General features: G+C 45.0%; 1 protein-coding gene and 1 long non-coding RNA gene across 28 annotated transcripts in view; one reads left to right on the top strand and one right to left on the bottom strand.

Annotated features, from left to right (window-relative positions):
- ptprdb (protein tyrosine phosphatase receptor type Db) overlaps nt 1–17,488 on the bottom strand; it is a 153,634-nt gene that overhangs the window by 24,185 nt on the left and 111,961 nt on the right. For 16 of the 26 annotated variants that reach the window (XM_029118137.2, XM_029118136.2, XM_029118141.2 and 13 more), the window contains 14 exons: nt 16,797–17,027; nt 16,345–16,505; nt 16,013–16,024; nt 15,696–15,808; nt 15,458–15,502; nt 14,659–14,756; nt 12,255–12,378; nt 7,947–8,122; nt 6,565–6,588; nt 5,134–5,253; nt 4,671–4,825; nt 2,907–3,011; nt 2,283–2,463; nt 1,680–1,858 (listed from right to left, as the gene is read on the bottom strand). In XM_029118137.2, coding sequence (XP_028973970.1) covers nt 1,680–1,858; nt 2,283–2,463; nt 2,907–3,011; nt 4,671–4,825; nt 5,134–5,253; nt 6,565–6,588; nt 7,947–8,122; nt 12,255–12,378; nt 14,659–14,756; nt 15,458–15,502; nt 15,696–15,808; nt 16,013–16,024; nt 16,345–16,505; nt 16,797–17,027 — 1,724 coding nt within the window. The remainder of the gene's footprint in view (nt 1–1,679; nt 1,859–2,282; nt 2,464–2,906; nt 3,012–4,670; nt 4,826–5,133; nt 5,254–6,564; nt 6,589–7,946; nt 8,123–12,254; nt 12,379–14,658; nt 14,757–15,457; nt 15,503–15,695; nt 15,809–16,012; nt 16,025–16,344; nt 16,506–16,796; nt 17,028–17,488) is intronic. The other 10 variants (XM_029118149.2, XM_029118157.2, XM_029118155.2 and 7 more) reach the window with 3 other exon arrangements.
- Nucleotides 6,344–17,131, top strand: LOC117594068. 2 transcript variants are annotated; one of them, XR_004575459.1, is made up of 3 exons: nt 6,344–6,611; nt 16,359–16,525; nt 17,025–17,131. It is a non-coding gene; the product is annotated as an uncharacterized LOC117594068 (long non-coding RNA). The 2 variants fall into 2 exon arrangements; XR_004575458.1 differs by lacking the exon at nt 17,025–17,131 and adding an exon at nt 16,744–16,831.

Genomic DNA, 17,488 nt, shown 5'->3' with positions numbered 1-17,488 from the left:
CTGTAGTTGCACAATTTATGGGCAGGATGTTTCAATAGACCCTGTGACCTTTAACCTACATTATAAGGGCCACGTCTTATCACGAGAGGGAAACACTTTACACTCAAATTATTTGTTTAACAATGGGTACTCCAGTCCACCAGTTACACGGATGAATCCACTAATATGTTAGAAAATTACCAGATGGAAAAACATGGCCATTTGTTTCAGTTAAAGAGACTCTACTTAGACTTGGTTGCGTTGTTGTATAAGCTAATGTCCATGATATAGCTACATTTCTTTTAGAAAATATTTTAGGTACAAAACCTAAGTGCATTAGCCACGGTGCATCAACCGTTCCTGCTTGCTCTTTGGGGTTTCTTCAGGATGTTTGTAAAAACCGCTGACGTAAAAAGGGCTTAATAAAATACATTTGATTGATTGAGTTGAATGTGTTGTTGCTGTAATTCAGGCTACATCCACACGGTGGCGCCTGCGAGCTCAACACCGGTTGTTAGCCTGACCAGGTCTATCCTCCATGCGTGTCAGTTCCCCGAATAACATCTTGGTCGGGCAGACAGGACTCTACTGAACCCGACGAATTGGCACGTGCACATGCTCTTTTAAGGAAGGCCACACCCCCTGAGGGGAAATGACACAGTTGCCAGTACATTAGTAACGGACTGTCTTCTGCTGTCAAACAGAAGCACGCTTCATTAACAGGAGGACAGCTACTGAGGCTGGTGGATCCAGTTACTCCTCATAGCAACAACGGAAACTCCAGAAAGTCAGGGTTACCGCTACAATGAGCAGAGTCGCTGAAGCTTTTAAGATAAGACAGGAACGTCCTTTGTAAAATGTTCCTTGTCTATCAAGCCCCACTCCTTAATCGGTGCACGGAGTAAGACAGCGGGAACAGTCAATGGCACTACTTTTTAACAGTCTGGAAGCCAATAATGACAGTGTGCCAGCTTTGAACAAAAATGATGTCTGTAATAAAATTCTAATAAGTGGTCTCTATTTCTGTTTGAATAATAGCAGGCATGAATGTAATATGCTGGATGTTTTTACAGTTCTTTCACCATTTTCAAAGTCACAGTTAAAAACAAAAGCATTCAGTCCAACAACCAGCTAAACATTCTCTGGCACCAGGCAGAACCCTATAAATCCAGTGGAATACTGGAAGTTACCATCACTGGACCGTGTTTACTGAAGACCCCTTTAAGGACAGTCTCTGTGAGAAGAAGTTGAGGATGTTGATGCATGGGGGCAGTCTTTCGCCAAACAGATGCCACATCTGTAGCGTATTTACTGGAAATCCCCGCTGATTCTCCCTGAGACTTTGCCACCCTGAAGGTCAGTTAGTGTGGTAATTAAATTCAACTGTTATTCATAGTGCTTAGTGCCATCATTTCTTGTCACCCGGATGTTGCACGATAATGTCAATAATTTGCTGGACAACCACTTTAAACTTGGGGCATTATCGTACATCTGAGCGAGAGGGAATAACAGAGTCCTCCTTCCTGTTCACTCATTGGGCAATGTTTACAACCAGGCGTAGATAAGCTGGCTAGATTGATTCACGTTAGCTGAAAAGGGCATAGATTTGTCACAGAATGACATCACAACCACTGCTAATGCCTCAAGGGTCCCTTCTGATTGGCCAGCCCTACAAACAAACTCCTCCCTCTCCTCCTCACCTGTATCCATCTATGAAGCTGGCGTTGATGTAGTCCGACCCCTCCACCCCTCTGATTGGCTGCAAGCACACCCTGGTGGTCTCGTACGGCATGATGTTGACCAGGCGGTTCTTGAACTTGTTGCACGGCAGGTTGGCACTGACGAACCGGGATGTGTGGGCCTTGGCACTGGCCAGCCTCTGTGGAGGGTCGGGAGACCACATGGGGGTTGTTAGAATTCACGAGAGGAGGAAGGAACCGTGGAAAAGAAGAGAGGAGAGGAATGAAGAAAAGAGAAGAGAGGAGAACCACATTGTCTCCACTCACAAACTCACACACACGTCTACACACACAAACTCACACACAAACTCACACACACGTCTACACACACAAACTCACACACACGTCTACGTACACAGACTCACACAAGGTCTGACTGGTGTATGTAAAATAATTTTAGAAAGAATTATAGACAGAGGAAGCCACAAATCAATAGAACACTGAGAACCCTGGAACACAACCTTTCCGTGTTCCAAGAGCAGAACCACAGACCTCTAGAACCTTTAGAACAGGTCTGTCAAACTCATGGAATAGACATCTAAAAACAGAACCTTCAGAACGAACCTTGAACTCCAGTTCCATGCCAGTGACGTTCTCCGCGGGTTCTATCTGTGTCAGTCTCTGGATGTAGGCGTAAAGCTTCCTCGCTGGAACCTCTGTGTTGCCACAGGCGACGGCCTCCAGCAGCGCATCGTGAATGAAGGCATACTGGTCTTCCGTCTGTACCATGTAGTTTCTCTGGGACCTGGATTCGTTCAACAGAGGCTAATTGGATTCCTTCCTGTTCCATTTGGATGTACAGTATATATTTTTTGTCTCTTCTAAACAAACGCTTGCCTCACAGCATCTTTAACACATTCATTAAAATCGGAGGTCACAGCTGCAGGAAAGGTTGGTGGGTCTTTATTAACGTGGTTCCGCACAAGTCATTTACCGCCAACCGGCCGCCCTCCCCGCTCTCACAAGAACATCTGCCGAGGAAGCTTACGGTTCCTTCAGAACATCTGACATTATTACGCGAAAGAGGGAACAGCTGGTTTTGGTCTATGAACACTGCCGTCACTGCTTACTCCGCCCCTCTCGCCTGAGGGGCGGGGCATGAGGTGAGCCAGCCCCTTTAGGAATAAATTTTCCCAGCTTCCTGTTCAGTCTTTACAGGTGCAGAACAGAATATGAATGTCAGTTTACCTCATAAGGGTCACGTGACCATAGATGTCGACCGTCTTCTCGTGTTTGATTCGTTCCACCATGGCATCAATCACAATGAAACAGCCAGTCCGGCCAACTCCAGCGCTAAGGAGGGAGGGAGCATAACATGAACGGTAAGCCTACTATCAGAAAATGTACATAGTCAAGAAAAGTTAACACAATGGGTAAAATTTAACAGAACTATTAATAACAAAAGGTGCGGGCAACTTAACTGTTTAAATGTCTTATTGCATGTATTTAATGTGTACAATAATCACCAACATTTCTGGGATTTTCTAGACGGGATCGAGACAATGACATGTCAGTTAGATTTGGATTGATCAGCAAGAGGCTGTAAACAATTTCCTCTTTTTCTGAAACGTTTAGCTGGTGAGTATGTGGCCAGATTTTGGTGTAATCCATGAATGCAGAAAAAAGAAAGAGACTTTATTCAGCTCCCCAAATACCCAGGAATCACAGAGAAATGGATTGGAGGGCCTTTTTACTAAAACCCACACACACACACACACACACACACACACACACACACACACTCCTGTTTCCAGTCTAAACCCAGATCTCAGGAGAGAGAGACTGAATGATTAAAGAAAGAAGCTAATTTAATTCACCAATAATCCCATTACACTCCATCTTACTGGCAGGTTTCCCTCTCAGTCTTTCTCTGATCCACACACACACACACGCACACACACACATGCCCACGCACACACACGCACACACAGACACACACGGACTGCCGAGTGACTGTTCTACTGTCAGTTTGGTTCCACAGAGACCCGTCTTCCAGGAAGTCAATGGTTCCCCGTCAGTTTGGTTCCGGGGGTGCGAGCCGGCCCGGCCGACCTCATAACGACGGAGTTACTGAAGCACAGCCGACGGAACCTTCCGGGGCCCAACATTCGCACTGGCGTGTGACGCTTAGAAAGTCCAATGGAAACCATGAGGCTTGTGGGTGTCTCTAGCTGTCGGTGAGTTGTTATTCTGCAGGCGGACAGCAGCTACACTCTAACATACAAACACTGTCCTGTGGAGAGAGCCTGTAGCCAGACAGCAGCTACACTCTCACATACAAACACTGTCCTGAGGAGAAAACCTGTAGCCAGACAGATGTGGTTTGAGCATTACGTGCGCAGAACCATTCCCGGGGGGGCATCGATGCAGGACAAACGAGTGTGTCACCCGACGGCATGCTAATCTGGCTCTGTAAACGGACTCTATAATTTCTGACAGCTGGCTGATGTTAGTGATAAACCTGGTCAGTGAAGACATTTAAATAATAGCACAGTGTGGGCAGAGACTGTCATTTACAAAAGACAATATCTTTATGTGACACATCCATCAGCATGCGTGAACGCTCACACACACACAAGTTTGTATGGCTATCCTCATGGGGACCAGAAAATAGAAATTGCCTAACCCTAACCTTAACCTAACCCTAATCTTAACCTAACCATAACCTTAACCTCAATAAAGTAAAATTTATGCCTAAAACTTACCTGGATGTAATGCCTAACCTTAACCCTAAACCTAACCAACAACGCCTGGACCTTAAAGAAACCCCAGTTCTAACTATAAAACAAATTCTAAATTTGACCCTAAACCAAAACCCTGAGCCAGAAATTGACTTCTGCCTCATGGGGACCGGCAAAAGGTCCCAATGAGTCCAGTGTTTTCCGGTTTTACTATACTATACCTGGGGACATTTGGTCCCCATGAGTATAGTTAGACCTTACACACACACACCTGCAGTGTACGACCATGGGCCCGGCCTCTGGAGGGTTGCAGGCCTTGACCCGGCGTAGAAAGGCCAGGAAGGGGGTGGGGTGTTCGGGCACCCCGTGGTCTGGCCAGGCCGTGAACTGGAAGTGACGAACCTCACGCTTCTCACTGGAACCGCTCTGGAGGACGGCAGAGGGTCGGGAAGAGGATGACAGACACACACACGCACACGCACCCGCACACACACACACACACACGCACACGCACACGCACACACAGACACACACACGTTAAATATTTGATCAGAAACCCCCCGTGAAGATAGGACGTGTAACGTGTCTGTCTCCTAAAAGGCTGTTAGAAGGTCCTGCAGATGGCTGACGGATAAACAGCCTGTCAGGCCTGATCTATGTACTGGTCAAATGAGATGTCTAGAATGACCACCTCTGTGAGGCATCCCGCCATGACAACACGCACACACACACACCTTGTAGAGAGCGAAGGTCCTGACAGAGTATGTAGCCAGCTCTACAGTGTCCAGCAGAGTAACCTGGATCAGGCCATAGGTCTCTGTCCCTCTGGTTGGCCAGTATTGGTCACACTTCACCTACACACACACACACACACACACACACACACACACACACAGAGTCACAGAGACATAGACAGAAAAACACAGACACACACACACACACACACACAGTGAGAGAGAAGGGAGGAAGGGGTCAAGTGAGAAACAGGAAGTTATGTGATTGGGGTCAGTTGGAGCAAGCATGTGTGCATGTGACAGATGTAACCTATTACTAACCTCCGCAAGTATGAAAACACCAAACCCCAGCATGCCTCAGCACCACACCGCATCAAATTCCACATAACAAGCAGACATATTTGTAGTTCTTTTCCAGCCTCAGGAACCACAGAGTGCTAAGTGAGCCTCATCTCTAAATCCCCCGGCGGGGCTCTGGCAGTATCGGGCCAAACCAAACCATCTGAATGTGCTGATCCGTCCAGTTTCCCCATCAAAGTCAGTGGGGAGGCCTGCTCTGCGTTTCGGCCCGTCCAAACGAGATTTCTGGTGTTCCTGGCCGCGGCTACCCCGTAATTAACCGTTCGTGTTCCCGTCAGAGAGCTGAGACACAGCTTTGGGTTGTCCCAAATAACACTCTAATCCCTATTCAGTTGCACTACTTTGGCCTGGAGTCGGTCCAGGGCACATACTGGATGGAGTGCTATTTGGGAGGCATCTATGTTTTTATACTGAGACCCAGGGTTAGAGTAATTATAACTGGACTTTATCCTGATCCATTCTGCCTTTTACAGGGACGTGGTTGCCAGGATAACACTGGGAGATAATTGCTGTAAATATACGATGTAGTAACTCCCTAATCTGCTACATTAGCTCTGGAAAATGCTGTACAGTTGTCGGATCAGTTTCAATTCAGTCCATTCGGGGGTAATGCGCGTAATTGATAAGGAATGGCACTTTTCAGCACTCCTATAGGAATGGGCTGAATTGAAATGACCCTGATGGAAAGCTTGAGAACACACACACACACACCTCACATGCAATGTGAACTTGTGGATAAAGTGTGTTTCGTCGAGTCAACACAATGTGGTCGAAGGAGCATTTCAATCATTCTAAGTGAATCTTTAAAGCAAAGAGAAAATCTGTCAGCGGAAAACCACGTGAATAAAGTTTAAGTTGCAGACATGGGGAGGGAGGAGCAGAGCGAGGAAGAGGGCGTGAGAAAGCGACGGAGTACAAGAGTGAAAGAGAGGGAATGAGAGTGAGAGAACAAGCCAGAGAGAGGGAGGGAGAAAGCTGTCTGGATGAGGGAAAGAGAGAGAGAGGGGTGCAGTGAAGGAGGGAGAGAAGGAGGGAGAGAGGGAGAGAAGGAGAGAGAGAGGGATGTCTTGCCTTGGAGAAGAAATAAGAGGGCATCTGAGGAAACAGACACAGAGAAGGTTGGAAAAGAGACATGGCAGCTACTAGTTAGTATTGGCAAGTAGTAGTATTAGTATCTGTAACTACAACACAGCATGTAATAGTTAGTAACTACAACACAGCATGTAATAGTATTAGTTACTACAACACCGCATTTAATTGTATTAGTAGTAGTACTAGTATTAGTTACTACAAAACAGCATTACTTGTTAGTACTGGTTAGTAATAGTTCCAACACAGAATTACTAGTTAGGTTTGGTTTATAGCAGAACTAGTTACTACAACACAGCATGTACTAGTTAGTAATAGTAAGTAGTAGTATTACTATTAGTTACTAAAACACATTTGCTAGTTACTTTGTAGTAGTACTTATAACTAGTTATTTTTTGTACCAATACAAGTTAATGGTCAGTGTTAGTATTCATACTAGTTACTAATACTGGTTACTAGTAATAACTATGGTTTTAATTTGTACATAATAATACTATTAGCCATAGTATTACATAGTAAATAGTACCATTGGTTGTGGTACTTCATAGTTTTATATATATATATATATATATATATATATATATATATATATATATATGAAAATACTATACTATTATATATTTTAATAATTATACTATTATTCATATGGTACTTCATAATCTACGACAATACTACAGTACTACAGCAGATAGGTACTAGAAGAACAAAGTAACAGTATGATGTTTGGGGCACATAAGTTACTTTCAAACTGCTGCTAAGAGATGTGAAAATGAAGTAATTTAATGATCTGGGTTTGATTAAGCATCCCTTTTAAACTGAAACCAACTGTATAATAATGAGTGTTGGTGGAACACTGGGCCAGAATTTGTCTGATTCTAATCCCTGATCTTACTTACCTGGTAAAATAACGGTAATAAAGAAATTAAAAAAATTTAAAAAAACATTCATTGCAAAATGTGTCCATCCAGAAGAAAGCCTTAAACCAGGCAAACAGCACTCAGGAAGATTTCCAATGACCTCTGACCTGAGGCCTGTTTTGGCCTGACTGTAGATCAGTGTTAACTATCATCAGTCTCAATGACCTCTGACCCCAGGCCTGTTATGACCTGACTGTGGATCAGTGATAAATATCATCAGTCTCAATGACCTCTGACCCCAGGCCTGTTATGACCTGACTGTGGATCAGTGATAAATATCATCAGTCTCAATGACCTCTGACCCGAGGCCTGTTATGACCTGACTGTGGATCAGTGATAAATATCATCAGTCTCAATGACCTCTGACCCGAGGACTGGTATACTCTGACTGTGGATCAATGCGAACCCCAGTCCTCTAGGGTTACCGTGACCACCCCCCCCCCTTACCCGTGACTTCTCCTCCAGCTTGGTCATCATGACGATGTTGGCGGTGTGCTGCTCCCAGATCAGTCTCCAGAAGTCACAGAAGGTCTCGGGCAAGGAGCCCTGCGTGGCGATGTAGGCGTTCTGCCGGCGGTAGCCGTCGATGTAGTTCGCATTGATGTAGTCACTGCCCGGGATACCTGGGGGCGGGTCAATCAACCAATCACTCCCTGTCTAGTAGATTTACATAACTCAGCTGACACACGGCTTGTATTGGATGGGATTGTGTGTCTCTGCATGTGTGTGTGTGTGAGGGTGTGTGTGTGTTTCATTGAGGATTAGTCATGCTCCTCTGTGCCTAATACCATAATCCCCAAAATCACTGTGTCACGGGTTGAACACACTCACACGCAGACACACACACACACACTCAAACACACACACACACTCTCTCCAACACTGATCCAAGCAAGCCAGAAAGCAGGTCATTAACATCTTGGCGTATCTTTCGAGGTCAGTTTATATAAAACTAACAAGCAGGACTTTCAACAGGCTTCCAAATGCCCCCCTAATCTCTACACGCACTTGTTTCACCAGCGCCCAAGAGAGAACCGGGGGCCAATTGGGAAACACTCCTGTTTCTGTCAGCTAATATCACTGACGGATCAAATCAATTTCATTCATTTGTAATTCAAAGGGGCATTTCACCGTAGCACAACTTCCTCAAGAACTGGACTCATTACTATTGTTAGCAATGATGCATTTGGGTTCTCCTCAACAGTCTAGAACGAGTGGATCTGATTTTCGTGCTCGGATCTACTTCATTGGTATTGGTCTGTTCAAAGTACCACGAGTACCACGAGTACCACGAGTACCACGAGTACCACTCACAGCGAGCACAGACGCTGCTAAAAAAATGGCGACTGGAGAAAATGATAATTTGAACCCGAAAAGAATTGGCTATGCCTCTGTGTTTGGAGAAAAAAAGAACATTAACACACATTTACCAGTAGAAATATCAGAAAATTCCTTCTTTCTCAACTCTCCGGTATATATGTTCCATGTTCAGACAGTAGTTGGAATAATATGTTTGTTCTATGATGGACGCCAAAGTTTGTTGGACTCCATGTTCAGACAGTATTTGGAATAACAGCAAAGTAGATGCCTTTGCGTTTCTTTATACATTATACAGTAGAAAGCTGGCCACAGATCTCAGCTAATTTCCACAGACATGGTTTTCAATAAGCCAGGCTGAAATTCTTCAAAGATTTTCATGATAGGAGCTAGTTATCCATAAATAAAAGGAGTATGCTTTATATTTTACAGTAGAATGCCATCCAAATATCTCAGTAGTTAGCTTCTAAACCCAACCTGCAAAAAGCAAGGCACAAATAAAGAAGATAAACTGACTAATTTGCTGCTTCTGTCCTGTTAAATTGTAGCGGTCCAAATTTGATACAGAAATACATTCTTCAGTGTGTATTTAAATGTGTTTCAAAAGGCAGGAAAGTCCCAATACATCCAGCTACACTGCCTTTTAAACCCATCGTACAGAAACCCATTTCAGTTCAAACGTGGATGGTTCATTATCACCATGTTAGATTAAAAAAGGAAAATTCTTCTCTTCTGCCAATTATGTGTGAAACACATCTCACTGCCCTGGAAATCTCTCAGACATGATACACACTATCAAAGGTACCCCCTGGGTGAAGTGTTCTTTTAAGACAAGTTTAACTTCTGTCTCTCTCTCTGTTTCCTGCACAAACACACACACACACACCATGTCTGTGTGCAGGGAGTAACGTAACGTAGCGGAAACCGGCCTATAGGCTTTGAAGTGTGTGTGTGTGTGTCTACTAACTAGATTGAAATTGCAGAAGCAGGGCTACTACAGTTGTGTGTGTGTGTCTGTGCATGTGTGTGTGTTTGTGTGTGTGTGGGTGTTTTACTATATAGTAGTAGCAGAAGGGCTGCTTTCTTTATGTGTTTGTGTGTGTGTGCATGTTTCAGTGTGTGTATTTGCTTGCGGTTTCCTATATGGATGTAGCAGAAGGGCTGCTTTCTGTCTTTGTGTGTGTGTGTGTGTTTCACTAGATAGTAGCAGACTACGGCTCCTATGCAACTTAGAGATAAAAACAAAACCAAGAGTGCCACCATCTCTCACTGGCTCTGGAGGCTTGGCAGTGGGGCAGTGTGTGTGTGTGTGTTTGAGAAAGATATTGTTTATTTATAGTTTATTTTGGATCCCCATTAGCTTGTGTCAACAAGCAGATATTATTCGAGAGAAACAGAGAGAGTGTTTGTGTGTAACAGAAAGTGTGTCTGAGAGATGTGTGTAACACGAGTGTTTGTGTGAGAGATATGTAACACGTGTGTTTGTGTGAGAGATATGTAACACGTGTGTTTGTGCGAGTGATATGTGTTACACAGTGCTTGTGTGAGAGTTGTGTGTAACATGTGTTTGTGTGAGTGATGTGTGTAACACAGTGTTTGTGTGAGTGATGTGTGTAACACAGTGTTTGTGTGAGAGACGTGTGTAACACAGTGTTTGTGTGACAGACTTGTGTAACAGTGTTTGTGTGAGATGTGTGTAACATGTGTTTGTGTGAGTGATGTGTGTAACACAGTGTTTGTGTGAGTGATGTGTGTAACATGTGTTTGTGTGAGAGACATGTGTAACACAGTGTTTGTGTGAGTGATGTGTGTAACACAGTGTTTGTGTGAGAGACGTGTGTAAAACAGTGTTTGTGTGACAGACATGTGTAACAGTGTTTGTGTGAGATGTGTGTAACATGTGTTTGTGTGAGAGACATGTGTAACACAGTGTTTGTGTGAGTGATGTGTGTAACACAGTGTTTGTGTGAGTGATGTGTGTAACACAGTGTTTGTGTGAGAGACGTGTGTAAAACAGTGTTTGTGTGACAAACATGTGTAACAGTGTTTGTGTGAGATGTGTGTAACACAGTGTTTGTGTGAGTGATGTGTGTAACACAGTGTTTGTGTGAGAGACGTGTGTAAAACAGTGTTTGTGTGAGTGATGTGTGTAACACAGTGTTTGTGTGAGAGACGTGTGTAACACAGTGTTTGTGTGAGAGACGTGTGTAACACAGTGATTGTGTGAGAGACGTGTGTAACACAGTGATTGTGTGAGAGACGTGTGTAACACAGTGTTTGTGTGAGAGACGTGTGTAACACAGTGTTTGTGTGAGACGTGTGTAACACAGTGTTTGTGTGAGAGACGTGTGTAACACAGTGTTTGTGTGAGAGACGTGTGTAACACAGTGTTTGTGTGAGTGATGTGTGTAACACAGTGTTTGTGTGAGTGATGTGTGTAACACAGTGTTTGTGTGAGACGTGTGTAACAGTGTTTGTGTGAGAGACGTGTGTAACACAGTGTTTGTGTGAGAGACGTGTGTAACACAGTGTTTGTGTGAGTGACGTGTGTAACACAGTGTTTGTGTGAGAGACGTGTGTAACACAGTGTTTGTGTGAGAGACGTGTGTAACACAGTGTTTGTGTGAGATGTGTGTAACACAGTGTTTGTGTGAGAGACGTGTGTAACACAGTGATTGTGTGAGAGACGTGTGTAACACAGTGTTTGTGTGTTACTCTGAGGCCTAACAGAGAGACAGACACACAGCCAGGGAAGCTCCAGGACAGAGGGGGTGGAAGGGATGCTCTCAGCACGTGGTCTGCCCAGATAAGACTCATCTGTCTGGGCTTGGCCTCCCACAGCCTCCCCCTCTCCTCCACGGAGATGCACAGCCTCAGGATTATGTGGGAGTTGACTATTGCTTATTTTAAGAGATCTTCATGCGCTGTAGAATATTGGGTTAGACTGCAGGACTGCGTGTTTGTTTTTGTCTGTGCGGTGGGGAAGTGGTGGGGAAGGATTCAGAGTCAACCCACCATCTCCAGAAGAATACATTCAAAGACAGTTTAAATCTGATACCACGACTGGCGATGAGAGGTTACCTACACTGGATCAATGTCAGGGTTTTCTGTGTGACACATCAACTACAGATGTGTGTCTAACAGCATGAGCACGTGTGTGTGTGCGCACTCATAACTATACTTGTGAGAATCATGAAGGGCTAGCAGATAGGGTTAGGGTTATGGTTAGGATTAGGGTACAGTTGGCAGAGAACGGCACAGCGCGTGACGTGGGTTTGATTCCTACTGGGGCCCAGTATAAGAAAGTGTGTGAATAAATGTACTCAGCACCGAGTTGCTCGGGGATAAGAGGGTTTGCTTAATGTCTCGTATATGGTTAGTGTTAGAATAAAGGAAGATGTTTATTTGGTGGTCAGAGCTGGCATGCGTGTGATGTACCCTCTATGCTGGACAGCAGGACTCTGGAGTGGTCATAGGCGATGACGTTGGCATAGCGATTCTTTGGCTTGTTGACCTCCAGGTTGGAATGCTCCCAGGTGAACTGCTGACCGGGGTCAATGGACTAGGACACAGGGGTCAAAGGTCAATAACCACAGCAGAAAGAATAATGGGAAATAGACTGTAAACTGACTGCAGCACACACACACGGAATCACAGAGGTCACAGGTTAAGTGTTAGGGGTTGGGTCTTCAGTAAGTGCAGTCTGGGGTCAACGGGCTATAACGCAGTAGGTTACAGAGTCAAACAGAGTGTAAACAAGTCACACAAGGTCAGGTTCAGACTAGTGTACAGGAACTTAAAGGGTGTTAATCTGGTGCTAAATTGTAAATGACTGCACCAGTTACTGGAGTCGTAGTTCTGCCATTTCATAATGTCAAATACGGTTTAGGAATTGCTTTTTAAAACCGTGAGACAGTCATGAACTTAAATTACAAGAATCCCTATGGGGAAAGAGAAAAGCTCAGTCCAGCACCAACACTAACCCCTATACATGCACCCTATTCCCTGATTAAAGTAGGGCACTAAAAGGGGATCTGGGTTGCATTAGGGACTCAAGCCAACAGTAAATCCTTTAATGACAGTTTGAAACACAGAGAAGCAGACATGACGTCATTTGTGCATGTTAGTGGAGAAAGAGTGCAATTTAGTAATTCGGAATATTTTACAACTCATAATTATGGCGCACGTGTGTGTGTGTGTGTGTGTGTGTGTGTGAGATTGTGTGTCAGTGGATCTTTCGTTGATTCAACATCATGTGTGTCTGATTATCAGACCACAATCATCACTCCTGTCTGTTTCCCTGCCAGGCAGTCTGTCTCCATGACAGGCTGTCTGTCACACTGCCAGGCAGTCTGTCTGTCTGCCAGACTGTCTGTTTGTCTGTCTGTCTGTCTGCCAGAGTGTCTGTCTGTCTGCCAGACTGTCTGTTTGTCTGTCTGTCTGTCTGCCAGAGTGTCTGTCTTGGCCTCTATTTCTCTCAACCCTGCTCTCTATTTTAACTTTTTTACTCTTTCTGCTAGCCCCTCTCCCTGGCTTTGTCTCCGTATTATGTGTGTGTGTGTTTGTGTGTGTGTATGTGTGTGTGTGTGTGTGTCTGTGTGCAGAGTAGGACAAAGCATCCAGTCATGTAGAGTGTCTCACCCTGTCAGCCCTGGTTCCAACTCACAAATACTAGTTCTCCCAATCTCTCCCGCCTCACTTTTGTCTCTGTCACCCTTACAGCCCATCGCTCTCTCTTTCACAACCTCCCCAGTTTTCTACCTTCATCTCCCTTTTCCTCCAACTATCTCTTCACCTCCACCCCCTCCAGTTTCCTCGTGCCCACCCCAGCCCCACCCCCAGCCCCTCCCCTCTCGAGTGCCACGTCACTCTAGAGCCAATCAGAGATCTTAGTCAGATTCCTGTAGGCTACCCAGAACACAATAGCAGGTCTTTTCTCCGTCCTGACAGGAATTGCCAACACTGCATCGGCGTCTACATCTCTTTGTGAATTTGGTTTCTTTGAAAAAAGGTTATATTTTTGCTAGATTGGCTGCATGCTAACGCGTTCTGAACAGTAAGTGCGTGTTCAGGGACATTCTGTCCATCACTATCTGTTACAAGGTTGAAGAGCACTAATGAAAAAAGAGGCTCTATTGAACAGATCATCTCTCTGACACAAACACTGTCCCTCCTGTCAGCTATCTGGATCTACTTCTTAGATTTACCCTTTCTCTGGCTCTATCTCTTGGTTCCTCATCTTTCTGAGTCTTTCTCTCTTTTCTTTCATTCCTGGTTGCATGATAAAAACATTATCTCTCCTGTCAGCTCTCCATCTCGCTTTCTCTCGTTCCCTCTTTCTCTCATGCTCTGAAGCACATCTCTTCTCTCCTCTCTGTCTCTTTGAAAGTGGAAGAGATGTCCATCGAGCTTGAGGCACTAGTTCTTTGATCAAGCCATTTCCATTTCCTCTGACAGACAGACGGACAGCGGGACAGCCAGACAGACAGACGGACAGCGGGACAGACAGACAGATAGACAGCCAGATAGATCCTCGGTTGAATAAAACATTTCTTAAGTAGGAGATAAGACCTCTGTTAAAAGATATAAGGGCATGAACAGATCAGTGTGTGTGTGTATGTGTGTGTGTGTGTGAGGAGCATCTGGCGTGCAAGAGGATTTTGTCATGAGGCTTACAACCAGTAGTGTCACATTTTCAAGCCAGAATCAGCATGCATTAATGTCTTATGTAGGCCAAAGGTGAAGAAACCCATCAGAAATGCCTATGAATTTAAAATCAATACCAAAGAACTGAATGGCAAAACCTAGCGTCTCAAACACACACGCGCCCGGTTGGCCCTACCTCGTACTCCTGAGAGAACTTGAGGTTGTCGTTGGCCTTCAGGCGTTCTATATGATCAGCCAGTTCTGAGATGGGGATGGGAGGGTGGCTCACCATGCCTGGCAGAGGGGAAGTCAAAAAGACAGATTGACTGATGTTAGACCTTCAGGGACAGCACGTGCCCAATGCAATCACACCGATCTGTGGCAGGTTTCTTTTGGGTGATAAACGGGTCCTGGGCCGTGGCCATTAGAGGATGGTTCCACGACGCCCAGAGAAAGTGGGTGGAAATGAATGAATCGGAGAAGTCAGTCGGATTCATCTGAATTGAATCCCAGATGAAGTTTAGTGAACATCCACTGATTTGTGAGGTCAGTCGGATTCATTTGAATGACGGTTATTTTCACGGTTTCAAAATTCCAGAAACGTATATATATATATTCCCTGTTTTTCTATGGGAATCTTGAAAACAGTAGGGGAAAACCAGGAAGTCCTGAATCCTCCAACCAGAATTCGTAAAAAAAAAAAGGGAATTTTTGTTGAAGTTCCCCGAATTTTGCAACCCTGGTTATGAGTTAAGCCAATGAATTTAGAGAGCAACACTGATGGAAGCAACCTGGGGGCCAGCTTAACAGACATCCGCATGGTTAACTTTCACTGGCACCTTGACACGTCCCTGCAATGAGGATGAAATGACGGTTAGTTAGTCTGAAAAAGAGAAAGAGAGGATGGAGCGAAAGATAGTGAGATGTGAGAGAGAGGGAGAGACAGAGATGTGAGAGCGAGGAGTGTGAGAGACAGAGGACCAAGACAGACTAACTTGACAGTCGTCTGTAACCGCGGTAAACTGACACTCGATAACTTCCTGAAACAGAGAAACAGCAAACAAACTGAGAGAGAAAGAGAGAGACCATGAATCATGTTGTGAGTGTTGATTCTCTCTGTGTGTGTGTGAGTGTGTGTGTGTTTATTCTCTGTGTGTGTTGATTCTTCGCAGCTCCGCCTTTTCAGTTGTGTGTGTGTTTACAGACGCGTAGTGTGTGTGTGTGTGTGTGTACCTGGGGTCTGGAAGTTGATTCTACGTAGCTCCACAGGGTCAGTGGGATGCTGGGAAGACATGGCTTTGCTGCAGGGGAAACTAGCCTTCCTCCCTTCTGCCTCTGCACGCTTCCTGCAACACACACACACACACACACACATTAACAAGGGGTGTTCGTGACAATCACATGACATGTTGCAAATCTGGATCAAACAACCTGATTACCATCAGAATCAAATAACCAGACTAATATCAAAATCAAGTAACTTCACTACCAACAGAATAAAATAAGCTGATTAATATAGAATAAAATAACCCGAATAAGTGTATTCTTACCTGTCTGGTTTACTACATCATGGGAAGACAAGTGAGCAGAAACAGAGAAATAATATTAGGACGAGATTTCAGCATCAAAGGTACAAATGTTATGAGCGGTCCTGGGTAGCTCAGGAGCGGGTTCAACTCCCACATGGGGACGGGTAAAGAAACCAAACGTATGAAAATGTATGACACAACCTGGATAAGATCCTAGGCTAAATAACTTCAATATCATTTCTTTTATTTTCAAATCACCCTCTAGCCTCCTCCTGTCCCTCTATATTTTCATCTCTTCCTCTATCTCACTCTTCTCTCCCCCTGTCCCTCTCTTTCTCCCCCTCTTTCCTCACCTCTTAAAAAGCAGGATGGCGATGACAATGCAAACGATGAAGATGACGGCCAGAACAGGCCCAACCACCCACAGTAGCCCCTCCTCCTCGTCTATGATTGGCTGAGGATCGACATCGTTAGAGGTCACGGGGTCAGAGTAGGGGCTGGTGGAGTACATGGTCTGAAGAGGGGAGAGAAGTGGTAAGAGTGGGTGTGTGTGTGTCTGTGCCCCAGTTAAGTGAAATTAGGAAGAACTGAGGACAACTGCCCAATTCTCACTTTAAAAACAAGCTCAACTGGGTATAAGTTCAGGTAGAAATAAGTTCAGAGTTAGGGTTCCTTTAGGAGTTTAGGCTTTATGGTTAAGGTTACATTTTCTACCTGAAATTGTACTGAATTTTACTTCACCCACTTTACAGGTCAAACCAACATGTCTGTTTGTGTGTGTGTGTGTAACCAAACCATGACTCACATGATCCGCCTGGTCGAGCAGCGCCAGCACAAAGAACACATACTCCTGTCCGTTCTGCAAGGGGCGGTTCCGGAACTCCCCGTAACTCTGGCCATCGCCCAGGGTGAACTCCAGGGGGAGTGTGGTGAAGTGGGCAGAGATATAAGCCTTGGGATCTGATTGGCTGGCTGGAATTTGGCGACGGACACGCAACGCCCTGCTCACACTGGTCCTGTTGATCTCTTTCAGGAGCTGACAAGGGGTTTATTCAACATCCTTATTACCCCCAACCACCACCATCACCATCGTTATCACCACCACTGTCATCACCATCGTTATCACCACCACCATCATCATCACCACCACCGTCATCACCATCCTCCCCATCATCACCACCACCACCATCATCATCATCATCACCACCATCACTACCACCATCATCACCACCAACACCATCATCACCTTCATCATCATCAACACCACCTTCATCACCACCACCTTCATCATCATCACCATCATCAACACCACCATCATCATCACAACCATCATCACAACCACCATCACCACCTTCATCATCATCACCACCTTCATCATCATCATCATCACCATCATCATCAACACCACCATAATCACCGTCAGCATCACCATCACCACCATCTCCTTCATCATCATCACCACCTTTATCATCATCATCACCATCATCACAACCACCA

The sequence above is a fragment of the Esox lucius genome, chromosome 25 (genome assembly GCF_011004845.1).
Source record: "Esox lucius isolate fEsoLuc1 chromosome 25, fEsoLuc1.pri, whole genome shotgun sequence".
In the NCBI taxonomy this organism is placed as follows: Eukaryota; Metazoa; Chordata; class Actinopteri; order Esociformes; family Esocidae; genus Esox; species Esox lucius.
Note: the sequence above shows the minus strand (reverse complement) of the source record. Positions and strands in the feature narration are given on the sequence as shown.